This window comes from Vigna angularis, chromosome 1, assembly GCF_016808095.1.
Source record: "Vigna angularis cultivar LongXiaoDou No.4 chromosome 1, ASM1680809v1, whole genome shotgun sequence".
NCBI classification, from domain to species: domain Eukaryota; kingdom Viridiplantae; phylum Streptophyta; class Magnoliopsida; order Fabales; family Fabaceae; genus Vigna; species Vigna angularis.
Genome location: NC_068970.1, coordinates 22427300 through 22449532, shown reverse-complemented (window position 1 = coordinate 22449532; position 22233 = coordinate 22427300). Strand labels below are relative to the sequence as shown.

Genomic DNA, 22233 nt, shown 5'->3' with positions numbered 1-22233 from the left:
AACTAGATTTAACATTTTACGTGCAACATATAACAGTATATTTGCATCAAACAAATTTGAGGTTGAAAAACCTTTCATAAAGCATTTACTACTAAATTTCAGTATAATTAATTTCTTACATTCAATATATAACTACCTCCTTTTTAATTAAATTATTTAAGAAAACTTAACAACAATAAGATTGCTTACAAAATATTTAACAACATAATAGTAGATAGCCCGTTGTTCAGGAAGGAATTAAAATGAAAGACAATAACATAGTAAATGAGATACCTGTGTTATCTTTATTTATGAACTATATTAAGACAAATTAAATACATGTGTATTAAGACAGATTAAATATTTTGATGAACACAAATATAGTTGAAAGAGTTCTACCCTCCAAACACGGCACTTAAATTGTTTTTCAGCAGATATTTTGGGTACATGAGTAATAAATATCACGACGAGGAGCAAGCTTTTCACCAAACAATAAATTATTTTTGACATAATGATAATGATGTATATAGATAATATTTTCTATACTATTTTAACTATTTCTTCAAACGTATATGTTTTGGTTATATGATTGAGTCACAAACACCTTTACAATTTGTTCTTCCTCGTTGTCCGATCTTGCTCTCCACGCTCCCAATTCGCTAATCTGGTCGGTGTGTACCTGTTAAAGATGCTCTGATATCAAAGTCAGTAATCGTATCGTCCGGTTATCCAATATAACAGTGGCAGTAATTAATATACAATAAATGCGTCCACCTACCTGTTACCTTTGACTTACATTTATAGTTTTCTGGTGTGGGCCTAGGATTAATGATGTTTTAATCTCGGCCCAACTCTGATCTGATATGCTTAGTTTGTAATTTGCCTTAATCTCCTTAATCAATATTTGTGTGTGCTTATGAGACTGGCCGTCCATACTCATCATATATTTTTGATGACCAGACGGTTATGTTCGTGAAATGGAAACCGTCCGATCATATGATACAATATAATTTATCTTTTTTAATTATTAACTACTTTCAGCCACTAAATGCTAATAATGTTCCAATTCAATTGGTATAATACTTAGTTATTTTTCATCATTCGGTATTCTTATAAAAGAACGTTAACACAACATGATAGAGTTATTATGGTCGTTCGTCCTCATCTGTTTGTTGCCGCTCGTTATTATGGTCGTTCGTCCTCATCTGTTTGTTGCCGCTCGTCTTCGTGCCTGTCGCTCACACTGCTCGACAGGAACGATCGCATCGTGCCTGTCGTTCATCCTGCTCGACAGGAACGCTCGTCCTTGTGCCTGTCGTTCATATTGCTCGACAGGAACGCTCGTCATCGTGCCTGTCGCTCACACTGCTCGACAGGAACGCTCGCATCGTGCCTGTCGTCCATCATGCTCGACAGGAACGCTCGTCCTTGTGCCTGTCGTTCACACTGCTCGACAGGAACGCTCGTCCTTGTGCCTGTCACTCACACTGCTCGACAGGAACGCTCGTCTTTTGCTCTGTCGTTCGTTCCATCTCGTTTGTTTCTGTTTGTCTTCTTATTACCGATCGTTCCCTTTTTAGGACGTTCGGTCTAGGAAGCTTTTTTAGTTTTCTTTTCTTTCTGTATATATTTCTTTTCCTTGTTGTATTTTTTTTGCAATTTTCATAATACAATTCTTTCCGCTCTGCTCTTTGGTTCTTTCTTCCTCTTTTCTCTGTTCTCTTACATGGTATCAGTAGACAAATTTTTTTCTCATGGCTTTCTCCAATTCTACCACCGATTATCTTTCCAATCCTACTAATCCTCTGTTTCTGCATCCCGGTGAGAATCCCGCTCTACTTCTTGTCACTCCTCCTCTTTCTGACAATAACTATCAACAATGGCGCCATGATATGCTCGTTGCTCTGGAAACCAAGAATAAAGAAAAATTCGTTCTTGGCACTATTCCTTGCCCTCCTGCTGATGATATTCTTCACGAAGCCTGGAAACGTTGTAACAAGATGGTGATTTCATGGCTGACACGATCCATGACGCTTCCTATTAAACAATCTGTTATGTGGATGGAATCTGCCTATGAGATTTGGATTGATCTTCTTCAACGTTTTTCTCATGGTGATAAGTTCCGTATTGCTGATCTTCAAGAAGCCATTCATTCTTGCAAACAAGGTGATTCCACTGTATCTCAGTATTATACTCGCCTTCAAATAATTTGGAAAGAGCTTTCTCTATATCAGACCATTCTTGTCTGTACCTGTCCTTCTCCTTGCAATTGTGGATTATTAATCAAGATTCAACAAGACCGCAATGATGATTCTGTAATCAAGTTTCTCCGTGGGTTAAACGATGAATTCTCTTCTGTACGTTCCCAAATCATGCTAATGGAACCCATGCCGAATCTTACCAAAACTTTTTCTTTGATCCTTCAACAAGAACGTGAATTTCATAATTCGTCCTCACAAACTCCGCAAGATTCTATGGCCAATTTCAATTCTTACGATCCTCAACACAAGCCTTATAAGATCGATCGTTCTGGTACTTTTTCTGGTCGTGGACGAGGACGCACTACTAAATTTGGTGGTCGTTCTAAATATTGTGATCATTGTAAAAGAACTAATCATACTTCTGATAATTGCTGGATCAAATATGGCCTTCCTCAAGGTTATAAACCTGTCATCAAACCTCATTTAGCTATCTCCAATTCTTCTGCCAACATGACTAATGGTGATTCACACACCTCCACTGATACTTCTAATGATGATTCTTCTGCTGATCAAACTCAACCTCAATACACTTTTTCTCAAGATCAGTATAACGCCATTCTTGGTTTATTGAAGCAATCTCAATCTCCTACTACTAGGGAGGCCAGTGTTAATCAATGTACTCCACAGTCATCAGGTTCTTTTTCCTCACTTAATCTTTCTCCTTGGATTATAGATAGTGGCGTTACTGATCATATATGTTCTTCTAACTTTCTTTTTCATTCTTTACATCCCATCACTCCCATTTCAATATGTTTACCAAATCACACTTTTGTTACTGCTAAATTTTCTGGCACTGTCATTTTAGGCAATTTGATTCTACATAATACTCTTTTTGTTCCTAATTTCTCTGTTCATCTTATTTCTATTTCTAAATTGTTACATTCAAATCATTTCTTCATTGTTTTTCATCATAATAGCTGTCTCATTGTGCAGATGGATACTTACCAGACGATTGGAGTAGCTAAGAAATACAAGGGTCTTTTTTATCTTCTTAGTAATAATGTCACCACTACTTCTGAATTGAATATTTCTCATTCTGCTCTTCATAACAGTTCTAATGATTCTTGTAATTTGTGGCACATGAAACTTGGACATCCTTCAAATAAAGTTCTTCAAAGTTTAGCCTCTCAATATAGTGATATTTCCTTTCAATCTTTTGATGCTTGTGACGCCTGTGCTTTTGCTAAACAAAAACGTCTAAAATTTTCTGTTAGCAAAACCAAATCTCCTTGTTTCTTTCATCTAATTCATGTTGATATTTGGGGCCCCCTTTCTATTTCTTCTATTGATGGATACAAATATTTTTTAACTATTGTTGATGACTATAGCCGTTTTACATGGATTCTTCTTTTAAAACAAAAATTTGATGTTAAAAACTTACTTCCAAAATTTATTCTCTTAACTGAAAATCAGTTTTCCTGTACACTTAAAATTCTAAGGTCTGATAATGGCAAAGAATTTTTTCTTAATGACTTTTACTCTACTAAAGGTATTTTTCATGAAACCTCTTGTGTTGCTACTCCTCAACAAAATGGCATTGTTGAACGGAAGCATCAACATATTCTTAATGTTTGTCGTTCTCTCCTTTTTCAATCTAAAGTTCCTAACATTTTCTGGTCTTATGCTATCAAACTTGCTATTCACATTATTAATAGACTTCCCACACCTTTTCTTCTCAATAAATCTCCTTATGAATTAGTTTATTCCATCAAACCTGATTTTTCAAATCTAAAAGTTTTTGGATGCTTATCATACTCCAGCTCTGTCACTGCAGGACGTACAAAACTTGATTCCAGAAGCACTAAATGTATTTTTCTTGGATATAAATCTGGAACCAAAGGGTTTGTGCTGTATGATTTGTATTCCCATTCAATTATCATTTCTCGAAATGTCATTTTTCATGAAACTATTTTTCCCTATAAAAATTGTTCTACTTCCCCTTCCTCTCCTACACATGATGATAATTCTGATGTTATTCTCTTTGATTTTCCTACTGTTCTACCTTTTTCCACTGCTCCAAATCATTCACCTTGTAACATTTCTCACCCTACTGATAATATCATTATTCCCACTGTTGAACAACGAATTTCCCTTAGAAATAAAACTCGACCTAAATATCTAGATCATTACTACTGTGGTACTACTTCTGCTATTCAACCAACTCATACTACCCCATATCCCATGCATTTGTTTCTTTCTTATAATAATTGTTCCTCTAACCACACTTCTTTTTGTCATAATATTTCTGCTCAAGTTGAACCTTCTTCTTTTAAAGAAGCTAGCAAGTTTGAATGTTGGCAACAGGCTATGAATTCTGAACTTGCTGCTCTTGAAAGAAATCACACATGGACTTTGGTTAATCTTCCTATTGGACAAAAACCTATCAGTTGTCGTTGGGTATATCGTATTAAACACAAACCGGATGGCTCTATTGATAGATATAAAGCTCGTTTAGTGGCAAGAGGCTTCACTCAAACTGAAGGATTGGATTACTATGAAACATTTTCACCTGTTGTTAAAATCACCACAGTTCGGCTCGTTCTTGCTCTTGCTGCCATCAATAAATGGTTTCTTCATCAATTGGATGTCGACAATGCTTTTCTCCATGGTGATTTATCTGAAGATATATACATGAGGCCTCCTCCTGGTCTCCGATCATCTACTCCCAATCTTGTCTGCAAACTTCAAAAGTCTCTTTATGGTTTAAAACAAGCTAGCAGGAACTGGAATCATAAACTCACATCTGAATTGGTTTCTCTTGGTTTTAAACAAAGCACTGCTGACCACTCTCTTTTTATCAAACACTCTCCTACTGCTATCACTGTTATTCTGGTATATGTTGATGATATACTTCTTTCTGGAAATAACCTGTCTGAAATCACCACTGTCAAAGATCACCTACACAACAAATTTCACATTAAAAATCTTGGAGATCTCAAATTTTTTCTGGGTTTTGAAATTGCTAGATCTCAAGCTGGGATATGTATTAATCAAAGAAAATACTGTCTTGAGTTAATCTCTGAAGCTGGTATGTTAGGTTGTAAACCTGCTTCTACTCCTATTGATCCTTCTATCAAACTTCATGCTGATGAGGGCCCTCTTCTCACTGATCCTTATTCTTATCGGCGTCTTATTGGTCGTCTTCTTTATCTCACTCATACACGGCCCGACATTACTTTTGCCGTTCAACAACTTAGTCAGTTTATCTCCACTCCTCGCCAACCTCACATGCAACAAGCCATGAGAATTATTAGATACTTAAAGAATGCTCCCGGTTCTGGTCTATTATATGCTGCAAATAATTCTTTCCGCGTTCACGCTTATTCTGACTCTGATTGGGCTACTTGTGCTACCACTAGAAGATCCATCTCTGGTTTTTGCGTTTTTCTTGGAACTGCTCTTATCTCCTGGAAATCAAAGAAACAAACCACCGTTTCCAAATCTTCTTCTGAAGCCGAATACAGGTCTTTGGCTTCCTTAACCTGTGAATTACAATGGCTGCAATATCTTTTAAAAGATTTGCATATACCGTGCCCGACACCTTATTCTGTTTACTGTGACAACAACTCTGCTATTCACATTGCCAAGAATCCCACTTTTCATGAACGAACAAAGCATATTGATATAGACTGTCATGTCACTCGACAAAAACTTCAAGATGGTCCATCAAACTCCTGCATGTTTCCTCTACCAATCATGTTGCAGATGTTTTTACCAAATCTCTTTATCCTTCTCCTTTCCATATGGTCACTTCCAAGCTAAACATGCATAACATTCATGTTCATCTTGAGGGGGGATGATAGAGTTATTATGGTCGTTCGTCCTCATCTGTTTGTTGCCGCTCGTCTTCGTGCCTGTCGCTCACACTGCTCGACAAGAACGATCGCATCGTGCCTGTCGTTCATCCTGCTCGACAGGAACGCTCGTCCTTGTGCCTGTCGTTCATATTGCTCGACAGGAACGCTCGTCATCGTGCCTGTCGCTCACACTGCTCAACAGGAACACTCGCATCGTGCCTGTCGTCCATCATGCTCGAAAGGAACGCTCGTCCTTGTGCCTGTCGTTCACATTGCTCGACAGGAACGCTCGTCCTTGTGCCTGTCGCTCACATTGCTCGACAGGAACGCTCGTCTTTTGCTCTGTCGTTCGTTCCATCTCGTTTGTTTCTGTTTGTCTTCTTATTACCGATCGTTCCCTTTTTAGGACGTTCGGTCTAGGAAGCTTTTTTAGTTTTCTTTTCTTTCTGTATATATTTCTTTTCCTTGTTGTATTTTTTTTTGCAATTTTCATAATACAATTCTTTCCGCTCTGCTCTCTGGTTCTTTCTTCCTCTTTTCTCTGTTCTCTTACACAACACACACAGAGAGAGAGAGAGAGAGCTGGCTTTGAATGTGCTTTTTTTTTTCTTTTTTAACTTTGTGAATTTCTTATAATATGATTATTTTCTTAAATTTGCTGAAAGTGTCACAATTATAATTAGAAACATTACTTTTTTATGCGCAAGTGAATAAATTAATAACCATACACAATGTTATAGTAATGGAAGTGCAAGAACATTTGTGACCATAAAAATAGGGTATTGACTTTGCCTTTGATTTCTTTTACCATTTAGCCATCACATTAAATATACATTTAATGAAAAAGGTTTAGTTGATTTTTAATTCTTTATTATATTTTCAACTGAGTTTTTATTAATTTTTTTGTTTATTAAGAATCCAAAATTTTAAATTTTAAATTAAGTATGATGTTTAATATTTTTAATGGGTGACGTGAGTATTATTTTATTTCTACCACCTCACTTATTGTCTTTACATATTAAAAAAAGAATGAAAATGAGTTATAAGAAGAATTGTTACCTACATCAATAATGATGATTACAATCCCTTGATTAATATATTTGACTACATGAAAATTAATTAAGAATAAGAGAGTTTCATGATATTCTATCACATTTTGAATGAAAATAATAAAAATAACTTTTTAAATAAGAATAATAATGAGACGAAATAATATTGACATCATCATCAGATTAACGAGTAAATTAAATAGTAAAAGTACTAAATAAAAAATAAAAAACTTTGAATATTTAATAGAATGAAAAAATTAAAACTCAACTGAAAATATCTAAATATATGATCATTTAAGATTTAATTAAGCCTAATGAAAAATTATTAGGTAATTCATGTTAATTATTATGATATGCAATTAAATATTATTACTTATTTTATTTTAAACGTAAAAATTTAACTATATTTTTATTAAATCGTTAGAAGCAAAATAATTGTCCAATAATGTTTGTTGACTAATCATAGTGTGAGAGCATTTCTTAACGACAAGTTTGCAAGTTTGCACTAACGCTCCTGGATAAGAATTTTAATAATTTTTTTATTTAATTAAATTAATATAAATAATAATTCCAGCAGACTAATTTCTTAAAATAAATAATATTCATAATTTTATAATTTTCAATTTTTAACTATAAGTGTATTGAAAATAAAAATAATTTTGAAGTGAACTCCATCAATAAAAGAAATATGAATGAAAAAGTTATTTTTAGATAAATTTGACGCTGAATGAACAATTTATTTTTGGATGAATCCGATAAGAAAATAAATTAAGAAAAAATACACATAACATACTAATAGTTGAAGTCGCACATAATATACAAATAATGTGTGCAAACTATACTTATAAACCGATTTTTTGGTTTGAGTTAAATTTATAAGTTTGAGTTGAATTTTTAACATGATATTAGAATTATAGTTAAAGTATATCTTAATGATATTTGTTGTTTATTAACATATTATTCTATCCATCCGTTATCATATTATCTATTAATATTTAGTCTTATGCTCGACATGAGATGATGTTTATACCTTGAAAAAAAAATACATTGAAAGTCTCACATTAACTTTGAGTTAAACTTAAAATACATCTCTTAAACATCTAAAACTACTGAATTTTAAACGTTTAAATAATGCAAGTCCTCATATTGAACAAATTCGGACTAACCCGTCATTAATTCTCACGGCTGCAAACCGGGCCTAAGCGGTCCAGACTAAATTACTCCATCGCACACTTTTTTTCTTGTGGGTCAGAGAGACATCTTCCGCGTTGCATTATCATCCCTATTATCTGGATATAGGAGTCAACTGTATTGATGTTACACCATGCATGCATTCACAAAGTCATGTAGAGAATATTAAGATAACAAGACGAAGCAGCAGCCAATTTTGAAAAAAATATGTACGAAATTAAATTCACTCATGACATTTTATCTATAAATATCTCGATGGATCGTCGGAATCAAACATATCATTCGCCATTTCTTTCTTAACAATGGGTAACATGAAACTGTGTTCTCTGATACTATACTTGTTGCCATCGATGTTGATGCTTGGGGCCACAGCGCAACGATGTGGTTCGCAAGGTGGTGGAGCACTGTGCGCAAATGGGTTATGTTGCAGCCAATATGGGTGGTGCGGGAACTCCAATGAACATTGTGGAACAGGTTGCCAGAGCCAATGTCAACCTAGTGGCAGCGGCGATGTCAGCAGCATCATTAGCAGTTCTCAGTTCGAAGAAATGCTAAAACACCGGAATAATCAAGCATGTCCGGGGCGTGGATTTTACACCTACGAAGCTTTTCTCAGTGCTGCTAGATCTTTCAGGGGGTTTGGCACAACAGGTGATACCAACACCCGCAAAAGAGAGATTGCAGCTTTCTTCGGTCAAACTTCTCATGAAACCACAGGTTCGAACATTCGTAGTACTTTTGTAGTGATTGCATATATATGTGTATTCGAATAATGTTCTGTTTTATGTAGGAGGGTGGCAAACTGCACCGGATGGTCCATACGCGTGGGGATATTGTTTTATCAACGAACGGAACCAGAATGTTTATTGCAGTGGTGGAGGATGGCCATGTGCTCCTGGTAAAAGATATTACGGACGAGGACCAATTCAACTCACACAGTAAGTAATCAAAATGTTAATTTTATGTATATAAAAACTTAGACATCATCATTTTGTAAGTGTGATTAATCAGAGAAATTATATATCTTACTTTCTTTCCATAATTTTTACTTTTTGCATGGTGTGAACAGCAACTACAATTATGGGCTAGCTGGTAGCGAACTTGGATTAGATTTGACGAATGATCCGGATCTAGTTGGAAGAGACAGACACGTAGCGTTCAGAACAGCCATATGGTTTTGGATGAGGGCACAAGGAAACAAGCCGTCCTGCCATAATGTCATTACCGGAGGATGGACGCCATCTAGTGCTGACACGAACGCTGGCCGGGTTCCCGGGTACGGTGTTATCACCAACATAATCAACGGCGGACTCGAATGTGGGCGCGGCCCGGATGCTCGGGTCCAAAGTCGAATCGGATTCTACCAGAGGTACTGTCAATTGCTCGGTGTGAGCCCAGGGAACAATTTGGACTGCAACAATCAAGCTCCGTTTTGATTACTCCTATCTCTGTGTTCCATTTATATAAAGTGGGACACTATAATACCTCAATAAAATGTATTATCATTAAGGAATGAAATAAGAAAACCAACGTCTTTAAGACATTATCTAATAATTCATCATTTATCCTTATATTAATTAAGGAATCTGCGTAGATGTTTTGTACAGATTTCGCGAAAACATTAAATAGCTAAAACAAATAAGAAAAATATGGTTACATAAACAAAATCCTTAAATAAAGAAAAAATAATAAAGTTACTTAGTAAAACTTGATTAATTTCTATCATTACCTTAATCAAACTTTAACTATTTCCAAGCATTTTCTTTAATTTGTAAAATAATTCAACTTTTAATGGTTTAATGAAAATATTTGTAACTTGTTTTTTACATAAACAATAGATTTCACACCAACTTTAGATTGTGAAATTATGGCTGGTTTGTTTTTAAATACGGATTTGATGGATTAAGTGAATTTAAGTGTAAACAAAGATAAAAGTGTTTGAATTAAGAAAAATATGATAAGAAATGAAGAGATTTAAGAAAAAAATTATGAAAGTCTGTGAATAATGTCATGGATTTCATAGATTAAAAAAATATTTTAATTATTAAAATTAAAATATTATTATTTTATCTTTAATCAGAAAAGTAAATTAAATTAAAATATAATAAATGTAAATTATGTTAATATGAAATATGAGTTATTATTTAAAATAAAAAAAATTAAAATGATAAAATTATATTGAGATCAAATGTGATTAAGAATATGTTGTGATTTACTGAAAACGTATGCTTGTGGTTGTTTTCACGTGAATATATCGAAAATCTTGTTATTGTTTAGACTGTGATTAGTGATTGTGGGATGATGTATGACAATCTTGGGAAACCAAAGAACTTAACCGGGTGAGATTTTGTGCCTCAAAGTTTTTATTTATTGAATGCTACCACTTTTGTTAAATTTATTTACAATTCACCAATTTCGTTCCTTGACTTGTCCCAACATCAAATAAAGTTCTTGTTGTCTTTGCATGCTTGATAATTCTTGACTCTTGAAATGAAAAGCAAAGTCAAATCGTGTGCTATTAGATATAAATGAGAGAATGAAACACTTTTATACACTAATGTGCTTGAGTGAAACACTTTTTTCTAGTGAGGATTGACCAATCCACCTACAAATTTGGTCAAATTGTTGCAAAGATATATGAGCTTGGCTGAATAGTCAATCTACCTGAAAACTCTACAAGTCGGCAAAACTCGACCTTAACTACAAATCACAGGCATTCTTAAGGCTAAATCAAACTTTCGAGATTGGAGGGGCTTGTGTACATACCCAGCCCAAATATGTTAGATGATGCAGCCCAACAAGGGTCTATTATTAAAATCTTGACAGTTTTTATTATCATTTAAACAACCATTACATGCCTTTTAATAAACAACACATATTTCTTATTTAAACCACATAAATGACAGAATCATGAGATCCTATAAATAAACATGCATTTCATCTGGGAAACTTACTAAAACTTATACTTACTTTTCTTATACATAAAGATCTTACTCTCTTAATGACTTAATGGTCGAAGATTCTTTTACAAGTGGATCCTCTCTCATTTTTCAAACTACAAGAGCACACATCTGGGTTCTACCTATTATGCCACCTGTTAGAAGGCCACATTCTGAAATTCGATAAGAATAGTGAAATTATTTTAAATTAAGATGTAGTTATTTGAAGTTAATATAAATTACAATGTGAGTAATTTGTTATATATATATATATATATATATATATTTATTGTTGAAAATAATTTAAATTAAATTGTCCACCATGAAAATTGATAACGACATATTTTATGTCATGTTCAAATAACAAAATATTACAATAAATATGAAGTGGGTAGTCATATTATTGTTGCATCAAGTGAAATTAAGTTCGTTCAATTTTAGACTTATTTAATTGTTAGATGTTAGAGTGCAAATTCTTATAATCTATTACTCTTTTGCAAAAGAAAACTGATATAAGAAAATGATATATTGCAAAAAGGATGAAGTATTCTTGTAATTTAAGATATGATGATGTGATTTTCTCTTTTACTCTCTTTACTCGTGTAAGTATTCAAAGGAGCTCAATCCCTCAAATCTATTTTCTCAAATCACTCAAAATCACTTCATTCTAACAACCTTGGCATAACATTTATTTCCTCTACTACACTAAATAATCTCAAAGAAACCCAACATAAATATTAATCTCTTTAGATCATCTATGAAACACTAAAACACTAGATCTTTACATAATGTAATTATAGACTTATCATAAAATATATTTTTTTGGAAGTTTCTTATTTCTACATCTCCTAGCCAATTCACTATCGGTACAACCAACAAGTTTTACTTTGCTATTAGAAAATTGTTAAATTACTCACGCATTTTTATCAATTGAAAAATATTTGTTAATAAAAAAAATTCACCCAAATTTTATTGACATATTTTAAAATTTTAATTATCGATTAAAATATTTATCGTTAATGGATTCATTGATAATAAAAAAATTAAAATTCGGCGATAAAACCACCGATAATTGATTTCTTTCCTAACATAATTAGTAATTACATTTTTTTAAAAATAATGTTAGTAATTTAGTCAATAAAATAGGCTTTCATTTTTTTCATCAAATTCAACAAAAAATTGTCGTAAATTAATTGTAAATGGGTGAGAATAAGAATAGAGGAGGAGGAGAAGGAGAAAAAGAATGAAAGTGAGAATGAGAAGGACAAAAAGGAGAAGAAAAAGGAAGAGGAGGTAGAGGCAGGACAACAAATGGCGAACGTAACGAAGTCAAAGTCAGAGGACAAGAAAAAAGAGTTAGAGACATCGACAATGGAAGAAGAAGAAACAAAGAAGAATCGAATTTAGAGATTTACTGATAATCAATATTCGTCAATAATTATTAACGAATATTTATCGATGAATAATTATGATGTGTTTTGGTTTTTGCTAATTATCGATATATAATGACCATAAATAATTATTGATAGATTATGGTTATCGATAATTATCAGTAAAAAAAATTATCTGTAAAATTGATCGCTGAACATTTTATTGGTAGATATTTAATCGTCGATAATTCGTCAATAATTTTGATTTCCCAACGAAGTTTGGCAATTACAAACAAATTTTGTGATTACCAACGAATTTTGCCCATTTGTAAGTTTAATTTATTTTTTGTAGTTTTTCTAGCATAAAAAACTCTATCAATCAAAATGTCTTTAGTGTAACATATGATTCTTTTAATGCCTTGCAAATGACATATACATGACTCTTGCCAAAATATACTGGGCAATCATAGTCCAAATACATTATATAGCCTTGTTGCAATATGAGACTTTTAATCAAAGTTTGGTAGTAGGTTAGGTCTCTTTTCTTATCATCTATTATTCTTGTCAATTTGAATATTTCTTTAACTAGTATATATACTGGATTTTTGAATTCTATATTATAAACTATTTTAGAATATCAATAGCACATTTCTTTTTAGATATGAAAGTTTGATGATTCTATTAGTGACCTTACACCTAAAAAATAACATGTTGAGCCTTTGTCATTTCAAAAATGATTTCTCATAGCCTCTTTAGACTTTGCAATCATCTTTAGATTGTTGCAGTATAAGAAATTAGTTAGTTTTCTACCAATAACTATAATAAATAACATCACATATATTTTCTTACACAATGAAGGAGAAAGATTGAAAATTATCAATAAAATTGACTGTTAACTACATTTATTACTTAAGTTCTTATGAGAATTCATGTCGGAGAAGTGCAGCGGAATGATTAGCATGTACAACAAACTAAGAGGAGGTGAATTAGTTTCTTATCGCAAGTCGTGCCTTTAAATATTTTCTCTTTTAAATTAAGTTCCGTAACGATAAATTAAAACAAAATAAGAGATTAAGGAAGAAAGAAAATTGCACATGTGATTTTTATATTGGTTCAGATCAAACAGATCGTACGTCTAATTGTTAATCTCAAATGAGAATTAACGCTTCACTATCACAAACTAACAAACTATTACAATCACAAAGAAAATAACCAAGTTTAAGGTTAGAACACCTCTCTTGTTACCACAGAAGATGAAACTCACTTTCTCTGAAACCCACAAGGGATGAACACCTCATCTGAATGCTTCACGAAGGATGAACACCTCCTTTGAATATTCACAAAGGATAACAGGCTTTAACTCAGCAACAACAACAACACTTAATCACAACTCCCATGAAAGTTATTGTTTTATGCTAACACTAAGTTCTCAAAACCACAAGCACAAGGATTATACAAACCCTAGAACACACAACACACAACAAAACAAATAAGCTTTTTGAAATTCAAGTATTTTGTATTTCATATATTAGAATGATAGTCCCAATCCAATTTATAGAGATCTTACTCGTGGATACCTCCAAAAGCCCGTTGTCATCTATTTAATGCATGATAATCGATTATCTAAATGAGGTAATCGATCATGCATTTAATGAATGTACAACGGTAAAAAATTTGCTTGAAAATTTTCATAATTGCTCGTGAAAATCGATTATAACAAGTCATAATCGATTATTGATAATCGTTTATCATTAGTTGGTAATTAATTATCCTGAGTGAAAATGAGATTTTCTTATTCAAAACAAATTTTAACACAACTAAAGGCAAGCAATACATGGAATCAGAGATAAAACAAAACCTATACATCATTCTACTAAATTAAAAAAGCTTTAACATAAAAATAAGTCTTCATGAAGATCTTCTTGCAACAAGAGCACTTGATACTTGACTTTGAGATATCAAAACTTCTAAGATTCATCTTTATGCTAACAATTCATACCATGTGTACCAAGCTTAAGTCTTAAGATTCTTAAGTTTACACCAAATTTTGGAAATACTTCATCAATTTTCTTCGATTGTGGAGAATGAGTTGAATGTTGAAGAAGTTTGTCACATTTTCTTCCATCTGCATGTCATGTCGTGTATTCTTTGCATCTTCTTTAATGAAAAATAATTGTTTCAACTTAGGTATTATGGATAAGTATCACAGCACCTTACCAAAGGACCAGTTGATTCTTCATCAATACTATTTTTATCAATTTTCTTTTTAAATTGTGATAACCCACACGCTGGATACACTTTTGATGCAATAAACTTTTCTCTGTATAATAAACAAATATTACAGCATGCACGCATCTTTTTGTATTCTAAATCCATTAAACATTTTTTTGTCTAGTAGTTACGATTATAACGTGTTATTTTCTATAAGTATCTTTTTTAACTGTTCCTATAATTTTTTGTGAAACTTTATCAATTCATCAATTTCTTGTTTTCAAAATAAATAATTTTAAGATTTTCAAAATAAATAATTTTAAGATTTTCAAAAAATTGTTATAACTTTAAAAAATCTTTACAAATCGTGTAAACTAACATTAGTACAGGAATACAATTTTTACTCTGAATCAAATTTTAAAATATCATATAAATGAGTTTTTCTAAAATTCTCACCACTAAGATAACTTATTGAAAAGATGTTAAAATAACAACCAATTGTAACAAATATACTAGATACATAATAAATATTAAAAATATAAATAAAATAAGAAAGAAAAAAAATTAAGAAAGTTCTCATTTTCACTTAAAAAAAATAGAGATTGTTTTTCTAGGAGATCATTGGAGCTCCATATTTAAAATAAATGAAAGATGTAATATATTAGAAAAAAAAAGACTCACAAGAGTTCTAAATTTAAAATGTTGTGACGATTTTACATAAATTAATTCACGATTCATGATTCATTAATATTAAATTATATTATTATATTGTGTCATCTTAAAAAGCTTGATCATTAACCCCTAAAAAGTAAAAATATTGGATGAATAAGTTACTCTTAGGAGAGCAATCAATCTAACATATGTAGAATTTACTCTGACACGTAATATTAATTCTTTTCTATGGAGATACAATTTAACCTCAGATTCTACTTTAATTGCCTCCTACCCCAACCACCAGTTTATGCATTGTGGCGTTCTGATACATTATTTATTTATAGAACAAATTCTCCAATTCTATCTTCAAAAGTTCAAGGCCAGAGCATCGTTGAAATCACAGCAATTTAGGGAGAAGTATTGCTTCTAAAAATTAAGAGATGATTAGCATTCTGGTAAAAGGATAGAAAATGTCAAAGAAAAACAAGCAGAATGTACAATTACATATTTAACAACTCTATTTGTACACATGCCAAATTTCATAAACTCTCTGCTATGCATCACATAACAAGGCCTACATGCCTGTTGTACTATGCTTTAAGGAGAAAATATATTCAGAAAAGACACTCTAGTATGAATCAACCGCTTAAACAAGCACTCCAATCCATATTCAATTCCTTCAATGGCAACCACCAAAGCTTCTAACCTTCCATGTGCTGATTGAATGTTCTCAGCCTCAGCATCTCTGCTCAGATTGTCCACAATCAAATCCACCTTTTCCAATTCATTTATATTTTCCTCGTGATTGTTGTAAGCAAACACCCCCTTCTGCATCAACCTTGACACAAACGCCCACTTATTAGCCTTTAGTTTCAAGATTGGTGAAGAAAGGAACACAACAAGAGTCTGAAAGATGGAGCTTGTGGTCCAGCTAGCTTCTCTTAGCACTCTTACCACTGCAGAAAGGTGGTCATTAAGATCCAACGGAAGAGAGGCCCCAGATAACTCATGATCCATCTGCTTCAACAAAAGCAGAGATTTTGTGCACTCCTTCCTCATGTTCCTTCTGAGCCTCCAATATGTAGAAACATGATTATCCATGTCAAAATCACCAACCCTTCTTCTGATTGCAGACTGAAGTTCCTCAATACTTCCTTTCATTAACAGAATGGCATCCCTTGTTATGCCCAATAGGTCCAAGAATCTCACTGGGCAATCCAGCATCTCATTGACCCATTTCTCGTTTTGGTGTTGCCCTAGTGCTTGTTGGGTCAATGGCAATCTCAAAAGATCTTCAATGCACTTGTACAATTCTGAAAGGCCAGATAAACCAGAGCAAATTGTTTCCACCTTTGGTGTAGAAGATGATGATGATGATGATGCCTCCAATGATTTAAGCTTGCTCAGCTCCTCTTCACTTCTAGCTGTGCTTGGATGTGATCTTGTTGGCAAACTAATGGATCTAACACCATACTTGCTGCTAGAATGCTTTGGAGAAAACGTAGCAATACTTGCCCTTTTCATCTTAAAGGGTGCCTAATATGAAAACTAGACTCAATGGTATGTATAATGCACCCCTATGTATACCTCTGGACATTAGAAAGCAGAGAGAGAAGTCCACAAGTTTATAATAGACCCTGATGCCATTCGATAGAAAAATGGATTCCCTAAGGTCTATGCAGTGTTTGGTTTTTCTGTGACGTAGTTCTGCTGTCACGTTTTCATCATCAAACCGAAGTAGTAGCCATCCATATGTTAAATGAATCACCTTTATAATTATATCACATGGGAAAGGCAACTCCCACCTTCCCATTAGTCTAATTCGAATCTCCACAAGTTATTTTCCTTGGGGTGAGTAATTTTTTCTAACATGGTTTTCCAATGTTTCGGAATTATGGTAGAATTAACCACTGTTAAAAGAGTAAATTTTAAAATAAATTTTAAGTCTAATTCAATTTTATAAGATTGATTTATAAAGTAAAATTTGTATTTATTATATATTTTAAATTAATTTTATTTCTAATTAACATGAACTTCAGATACTATGAATAATTGTGAGTGTGCATTAAATTTATTATTTTTTTATTAAAAATAAAGAAACACTACCACGTTCGGGAAAACAAAAAGAACACATGGGATAGGTATGTTTCTCATAATTAGGTGGGTCTTGTGTGAAGAAGAGACGAAAAGGACCAAACCGTCTGCTTGAGTTTCTGTATCTTGAATGAATCTAAGAAAAAACCACCGCCAATGGCACGGTGCATATACTTTTATTATGTTCATGAAGGTCGGTTACATTTAAAGCTTCTCATCCAAAGTTCCTTGAACCTTAACTCACGTAACTAAAATGGCAAAAAAAATATCATTTTCACCGGCAGAACTCGTACGTTGTCACCACAATGTTCCTTCTACGGATTAGGACCTGCCAAAGTTTGAATTCGGTGTATTACTTTAGCATTCTGTATTTTGCATTATTGTTCTTATGTGTAAGGAATAGTCTCTTTCAAAAGATCATACACAATAGATATTTTGGACGAATGAATTGAATCAATTACTATAAAAAGCTTTGTTCTATAACTTTATTTATCTTAAATATTATGAGGGTAGCATAATTAGTACTTTAATATGGTACACGTTGCTACCGGATTCTAATCTTCCAAACCCTGCCGGCCTTAAACCTAATATTTCTGTTTTACGTGATTTTAAAAAATTAATTGCCGTCCAACTGGATGTGGCAAGAAGATTTTCGAACATATTTGATAAACTAATTTCATGTTTTAATTATAGTTTGTTGATTATGATTTTGTTTGACGCATAATATCATAAACTCCAAGTTACATTAAAACATGTATGATCAAATCATAAATTTGATAGACTTACTTGTGGGTGAATTTCAACTTACAATGAGATGGAAAAGTAAGATATGTAAGAGTGAATTAGGATGATGGGTGAAAATCAAGAAATCACAATATTGATTTGTTGTACAAATCACGATTTCTTTTGATTCCAGATTCTTTTCTTGCTTCCCAAAGATATGGCTGAACTATACAACTTTTGACCTTAGACAATGACTTTTTTAATGGTTTTGTGGTCCACATTGTTACATTAAGCCTTATTTAATTCAAGGGATGTTTTATATTACTTCATGAAAAGAAAGAAACCGAAATGAAAGGCGTGCCTTGGAACACATTAGGTCAATTTCGAAGATAACAACAAATCGTAGCATAAATCCTAGAATTTATTAAGAGAAAGGAAGGAATGGTACGTATTATGTGACTTTGTTTTCTGTTGTTTTGAGGGTTTTCTTTTATTATTTGTGGTGACTTTAACTACAGTGTAAACACATTATAAATATATTTTGATATGGTGCCTGATTCTAAATATCTATCACCCAAAAACATGGTCAATTTTTTTAATTGAAGACTTCGAGAATGACCTTTTTATGATGATTTAGGCTAGGCTTGAGTTCATATTTATTACATTAAGCATTATTTAATCTAAAGGCGTGCTTTAAATTAAAAAAGAAAAGAACAAATTTGAAACCTATTATGTCTTTGCTTCTGTAACTCTGGACAGTTTTATAATTTCAGTTGAACTTTTGGGATAGAGACATAAATTATACTTAGCAAGTCCACCCACCAAAAATTTTAAAAATAAAGAAAAATTATATTATATTTTATTATTTTATAAAATTAGTTAAATAAAAAATTTCATTAAAAGAGATAAAATATACATAACTTCTTTTATTATATTTTTTTTTGAAAATTTTTAACCAAAGTCGTTATAAGATAAAACGACTTCCTCTAAATAAAAGGGCATTGAAATCGTCATGTTTTCACGACTTTACTTTTACTATCTATGTTGAAGTTGTGTGTTACTTAAACGATTTTGATTAAGTTAATTGTTGGTGATTTCAATAGTCAAAAGTTGTTTATGAAGTTGATAATTTTTTTACAATGATGTTGTGCATGTGTATGATTTGATCTGCAGGTAATTTTTTTTTTAAATAAACCTAGATGTGTAATTTTGAAATGTAATTTATTTCGTTTAGTAAAAAAAACTCTAGCAAGATAGGTGGAAAAATAATTCAACTTTATTTTTTACATATTGACAAACCAAACATAACTTAGTGTAACCGGTAAAAAAATATTAAGAGATAAATGAGAATTTATTCAATTACTTTAATTTACTCGTGATATTAGTCAATCTTACGGCTTAAATAAATTCATTCACACCTTCAATCGCTGATAAAAAAAATATTCACACCCTCTATCACATAAATGTATAAAACGATAAAAAATCTGCAAAGAAGAGTTAAATAGATAAGAAAGAATAATAGACAACAAAACACAAATAAAATATGCAAAGAAGAGTTAGATGGATAAAAAAGAACAATAGAAAATATATAAATAATTAATGAAAATTTATGTTCATAAGACTTAGGTTTAAATTTTTCTTTCCATAAATTTTCTCTTAACTAACAAATTTTTATTATACAGTTACAACTTTCACTTAGACAAACTGTTAATACAATGTTTTATTTATAAAAAAATAACTATCAAACGTAAATCATGTTTAAACTAGTGAAGTGACGTGACGAGTACTTTTATTATCGAGCTCGAAATGTTATGTAGACGAAGTTTCTAATAACAAACAAAGAAAGTTATAAATTGATGAATAGATTATCTGATACTATTAGATTCTCTGAAGATAGATGTGCATTGATGAAGACAAGAACCGATCAAAACAGACAATTTTGAGCCACCAGACGATTTTGATCTATCAAACGCTCTAACCATCAAAAGGTCTAAGAATCTCGATAAGATTGTACTACCAAATATTCAAAAAATCTGATTGGGTATTATAAGAAAACAAAAGGTGTTAATTTTGTCATCACCAAAATTACGTTAAAGGTGAAATTGGAACATTTGTAACTGTTAAAGGTGGAAAATTACAAAATATGAAAATTGGAACATTTTTCTTCTAACATTTGTAACTGTGATTGACTAAAATTACAAAGAACGAAATTTGGAACATCTTTCTTCTAACATTTGTAACTGTTAAAGGTGAAAAATTTTTATACGAATTTTCTAGCTTTTGCAATCATATGGCATCTCGACAAATCTTATGTATACGATAAATAAAGACACAATTATATACAATTATATTGTTAATCTTACAGTTTGAATAAGTTGGTTAGGAAGTAATTGACACATTGTGTCAAACTTCAACAAAAAGTTGAAAAACTGGAAAGTTTAAAAGTTAAGTCATCAATAGTTTAAAAGTTAATAAGTAGAGACAGCGGTTAAAATAATTAAATGATGATTAATTAAGGATAACAACCATTGATGAACAATTAAGAAAAATAATAGCAACTATTAATGGACAATTAACAGGTTTTGATTTTGTCGTTGTGAGGTTTATAAATATAGATATATTGTCGAGATAATTGATATGTTTTTAACCAATAATTTGATTTGAGCGTAATCGCTTAAAACACCCATCTGACTTAAACGTCAAAGTATTTTCTGTAAGTCAACTCCGAACTCATCCATTAACTTCGAGAGAGGGAGTGATAGTTCAAGACTTAACATCAAAACAAAGTCAATAAAGTCCATCCTTCACAAAAATTTTATATATTTCTTATAAATGCTTGTGCACATAATTTCACGAAATTTTATAAAGTAATTTATTTTTTTATTTCAAGGCCACTGGGTTAAGCAATCCACTTCAAGCTAAATTAAATGTAATGAATTGAAAGTTTCAAAAAGTCATTTTTGCTTATATCATGATACCGTGAATTCATGTATATGACAAAGGCATGAGGAATAAGTAATTGACAACAAATTTTGCAAAGTATATAAACGCTATTTTAAGGGGAGAAAGAATTTTTATTATCGATTACATCATCAAATCATCACTTAAAAAAAACACATTTGTGAATTATTAAATGGGACGCCAAAGTAGAATGTAGAACCGGTAATGAGTACCATAAAGGAATTATCTTAGTGAGTCCAAGTGAACATGTGTTGCATGAAAAGATACAATAAAAAAAATGAGTTTGATGTTAAATTATTGGTCAAAATGAAATTAAATTACCGGTGACGAGATTGTAGAGATTTTCAAACACTTCAACAATTAAGAAAGTCAATGGTTAATACTAGGTGATACTTGTTAAAGGTCACATGTGTTGTAAGGTCATATGATAATTGTTAATACAACGGAAAATTGATTTAGAAGGTACCATAATTTATTTTAATTTGATCTTTCTTTTTTAATTTATAAGGATCTTAAAAAAATACTATTTTAGGATTGATATTGTTTTTAAAATACTAACACTCGACTATTTTCATAATAAAACATTTTACTATAAATAATTTGGTTATAAACGAGTTTTATTATTTTAAAAAACATAATCTCTTTAGAAATTATTTTTCTAGAAGTTTTCATTTTCTCTCTTGTTCTTACTCAGTATTTATCTATATGAAGATTTGAGACAGCTAGAGTAATATTCTTTGCGAGCTCTTTCCATCTCTCGAATCAATTTTTCCATTTAAGTAAAGTAGGTTTTCTACTCTTTTCTTGGTCAAATATGTTTTCTCTTTGCATGTGAGTTTCTTCCACTTGCATGTAACCTTAGAGTCATCAATGTGAATCTCTACTGATGAGTGATACGACAATATGATCTTATTATCGTTGTGATGTTTCTATAAGCATAACGTGAAGTTGAATAAGTTTTGGTGTTTGAGATCTTTTTGAGTAGTTTCACCAAGTAAGAAAAG

The 22233-nt window shown here is 31.8% G+C and overlaps 3 protein-coding genes across 3 annotated transcripts; 2 read left to right on the top strand and 1 right to left on the bottom strand.

Annotated features, from left to right (window-relative positions):
• Positions 1-1733: 1733 nt before the first annotated feature.
• LOC128197766 (uncharacterized) lies at positions 1734-3205 on the top strand. Its single transcript, XM_052880507.1, has 2 exons — positions 1734-2874; positions 3174-3205. The coding sequence occupies exons 1-2, from the start codon at positions 1734-1736 to the stop codon at positions 3203-3205; spliced, it is 1173 nt and encodes a 390-aa protein (XP_052736467.1).
• A 5353-nt stretch (positions 3206-8558) lies between these two features.
• On the top strand, positions 8559-9836 carry LOC128195962 (endochitinase-like). Its single transcript, XM_052875203.1, has 3 exons — positions 8559-8994; positions 9068-9215; positions 9347-9836. Exons 1-3 carry the CDS (start codon positions 8580-8582, stop codon positions 9711-9713), a joined length of 930 nt encoding a protein of 309 aa, XP_052731163.1. The 5' UTR covers positions 8559-8579; the 3' UTR covers positions 9714-9836.
• Positions 9837-15931: 6095 nt separating this feature from the next.
• Positions 15932-17182, bottom strand: LOC108340671 (uncharacterized). The gene has a single exon (XM_017578191.2). It carries the CDS (start codon positions 16973-16975, stop codon positions 16049-16051), a length of 927 nt encoding a protein of 308 aa, XP_017433680.1. The 5' UTR covers positions 16976-17182; the 3' UTR covers positions 15932-16048.
• Positions 17183-22233: the final 5051 nt, after the last annotated feature.

Excerpts from the sequence above, each read along its gene's own strand:
- LOC128197766 (XM_052880507.1), top strand. The coding sequence starts at position 1,734 with ATGGCTTTCTCCAATTCTACCACCGATTATCTTTCCAATCCTACTAAT. Across the intron at positions 2,875-3,173 it reads ATGTACTCCACAGTCATCAG|ATGGATACTTACCAGACGAT; the intron begins GTTCTTTTTCCT and ends CTCATTGTGCAG.
- LOC128195962 (XM_052875203.1), top strand. The coding sequence starts at position 8,580 with ATGGGTAACATGAAACTGTGTTCTCTGATACTATACTTGTTGCCATCG. Across the intron at positions 8,995-9,067 it reads AACTTCTCATGAAACCACAG|GAGGGTGGCAAACTGCACCG; the intron begins GTTCGAACATTC and ends TGTTTTATGTAG. Across the intron at positions 9,216-9,346 it reads GGACCAATTCAACTCACACA|CAACTACAATTATGGGCTAG; the intron begins GTAAGTAATCAA and ends TGGTGTGAACAG.
- LOC108340671 (XM_017578191.2), bottom strand. The coding sequence starts at position 16,975 with ATGAAAAGGGCAAGTATTGCTACGTTTTCTCCAAAGCATTCTAGCAGC.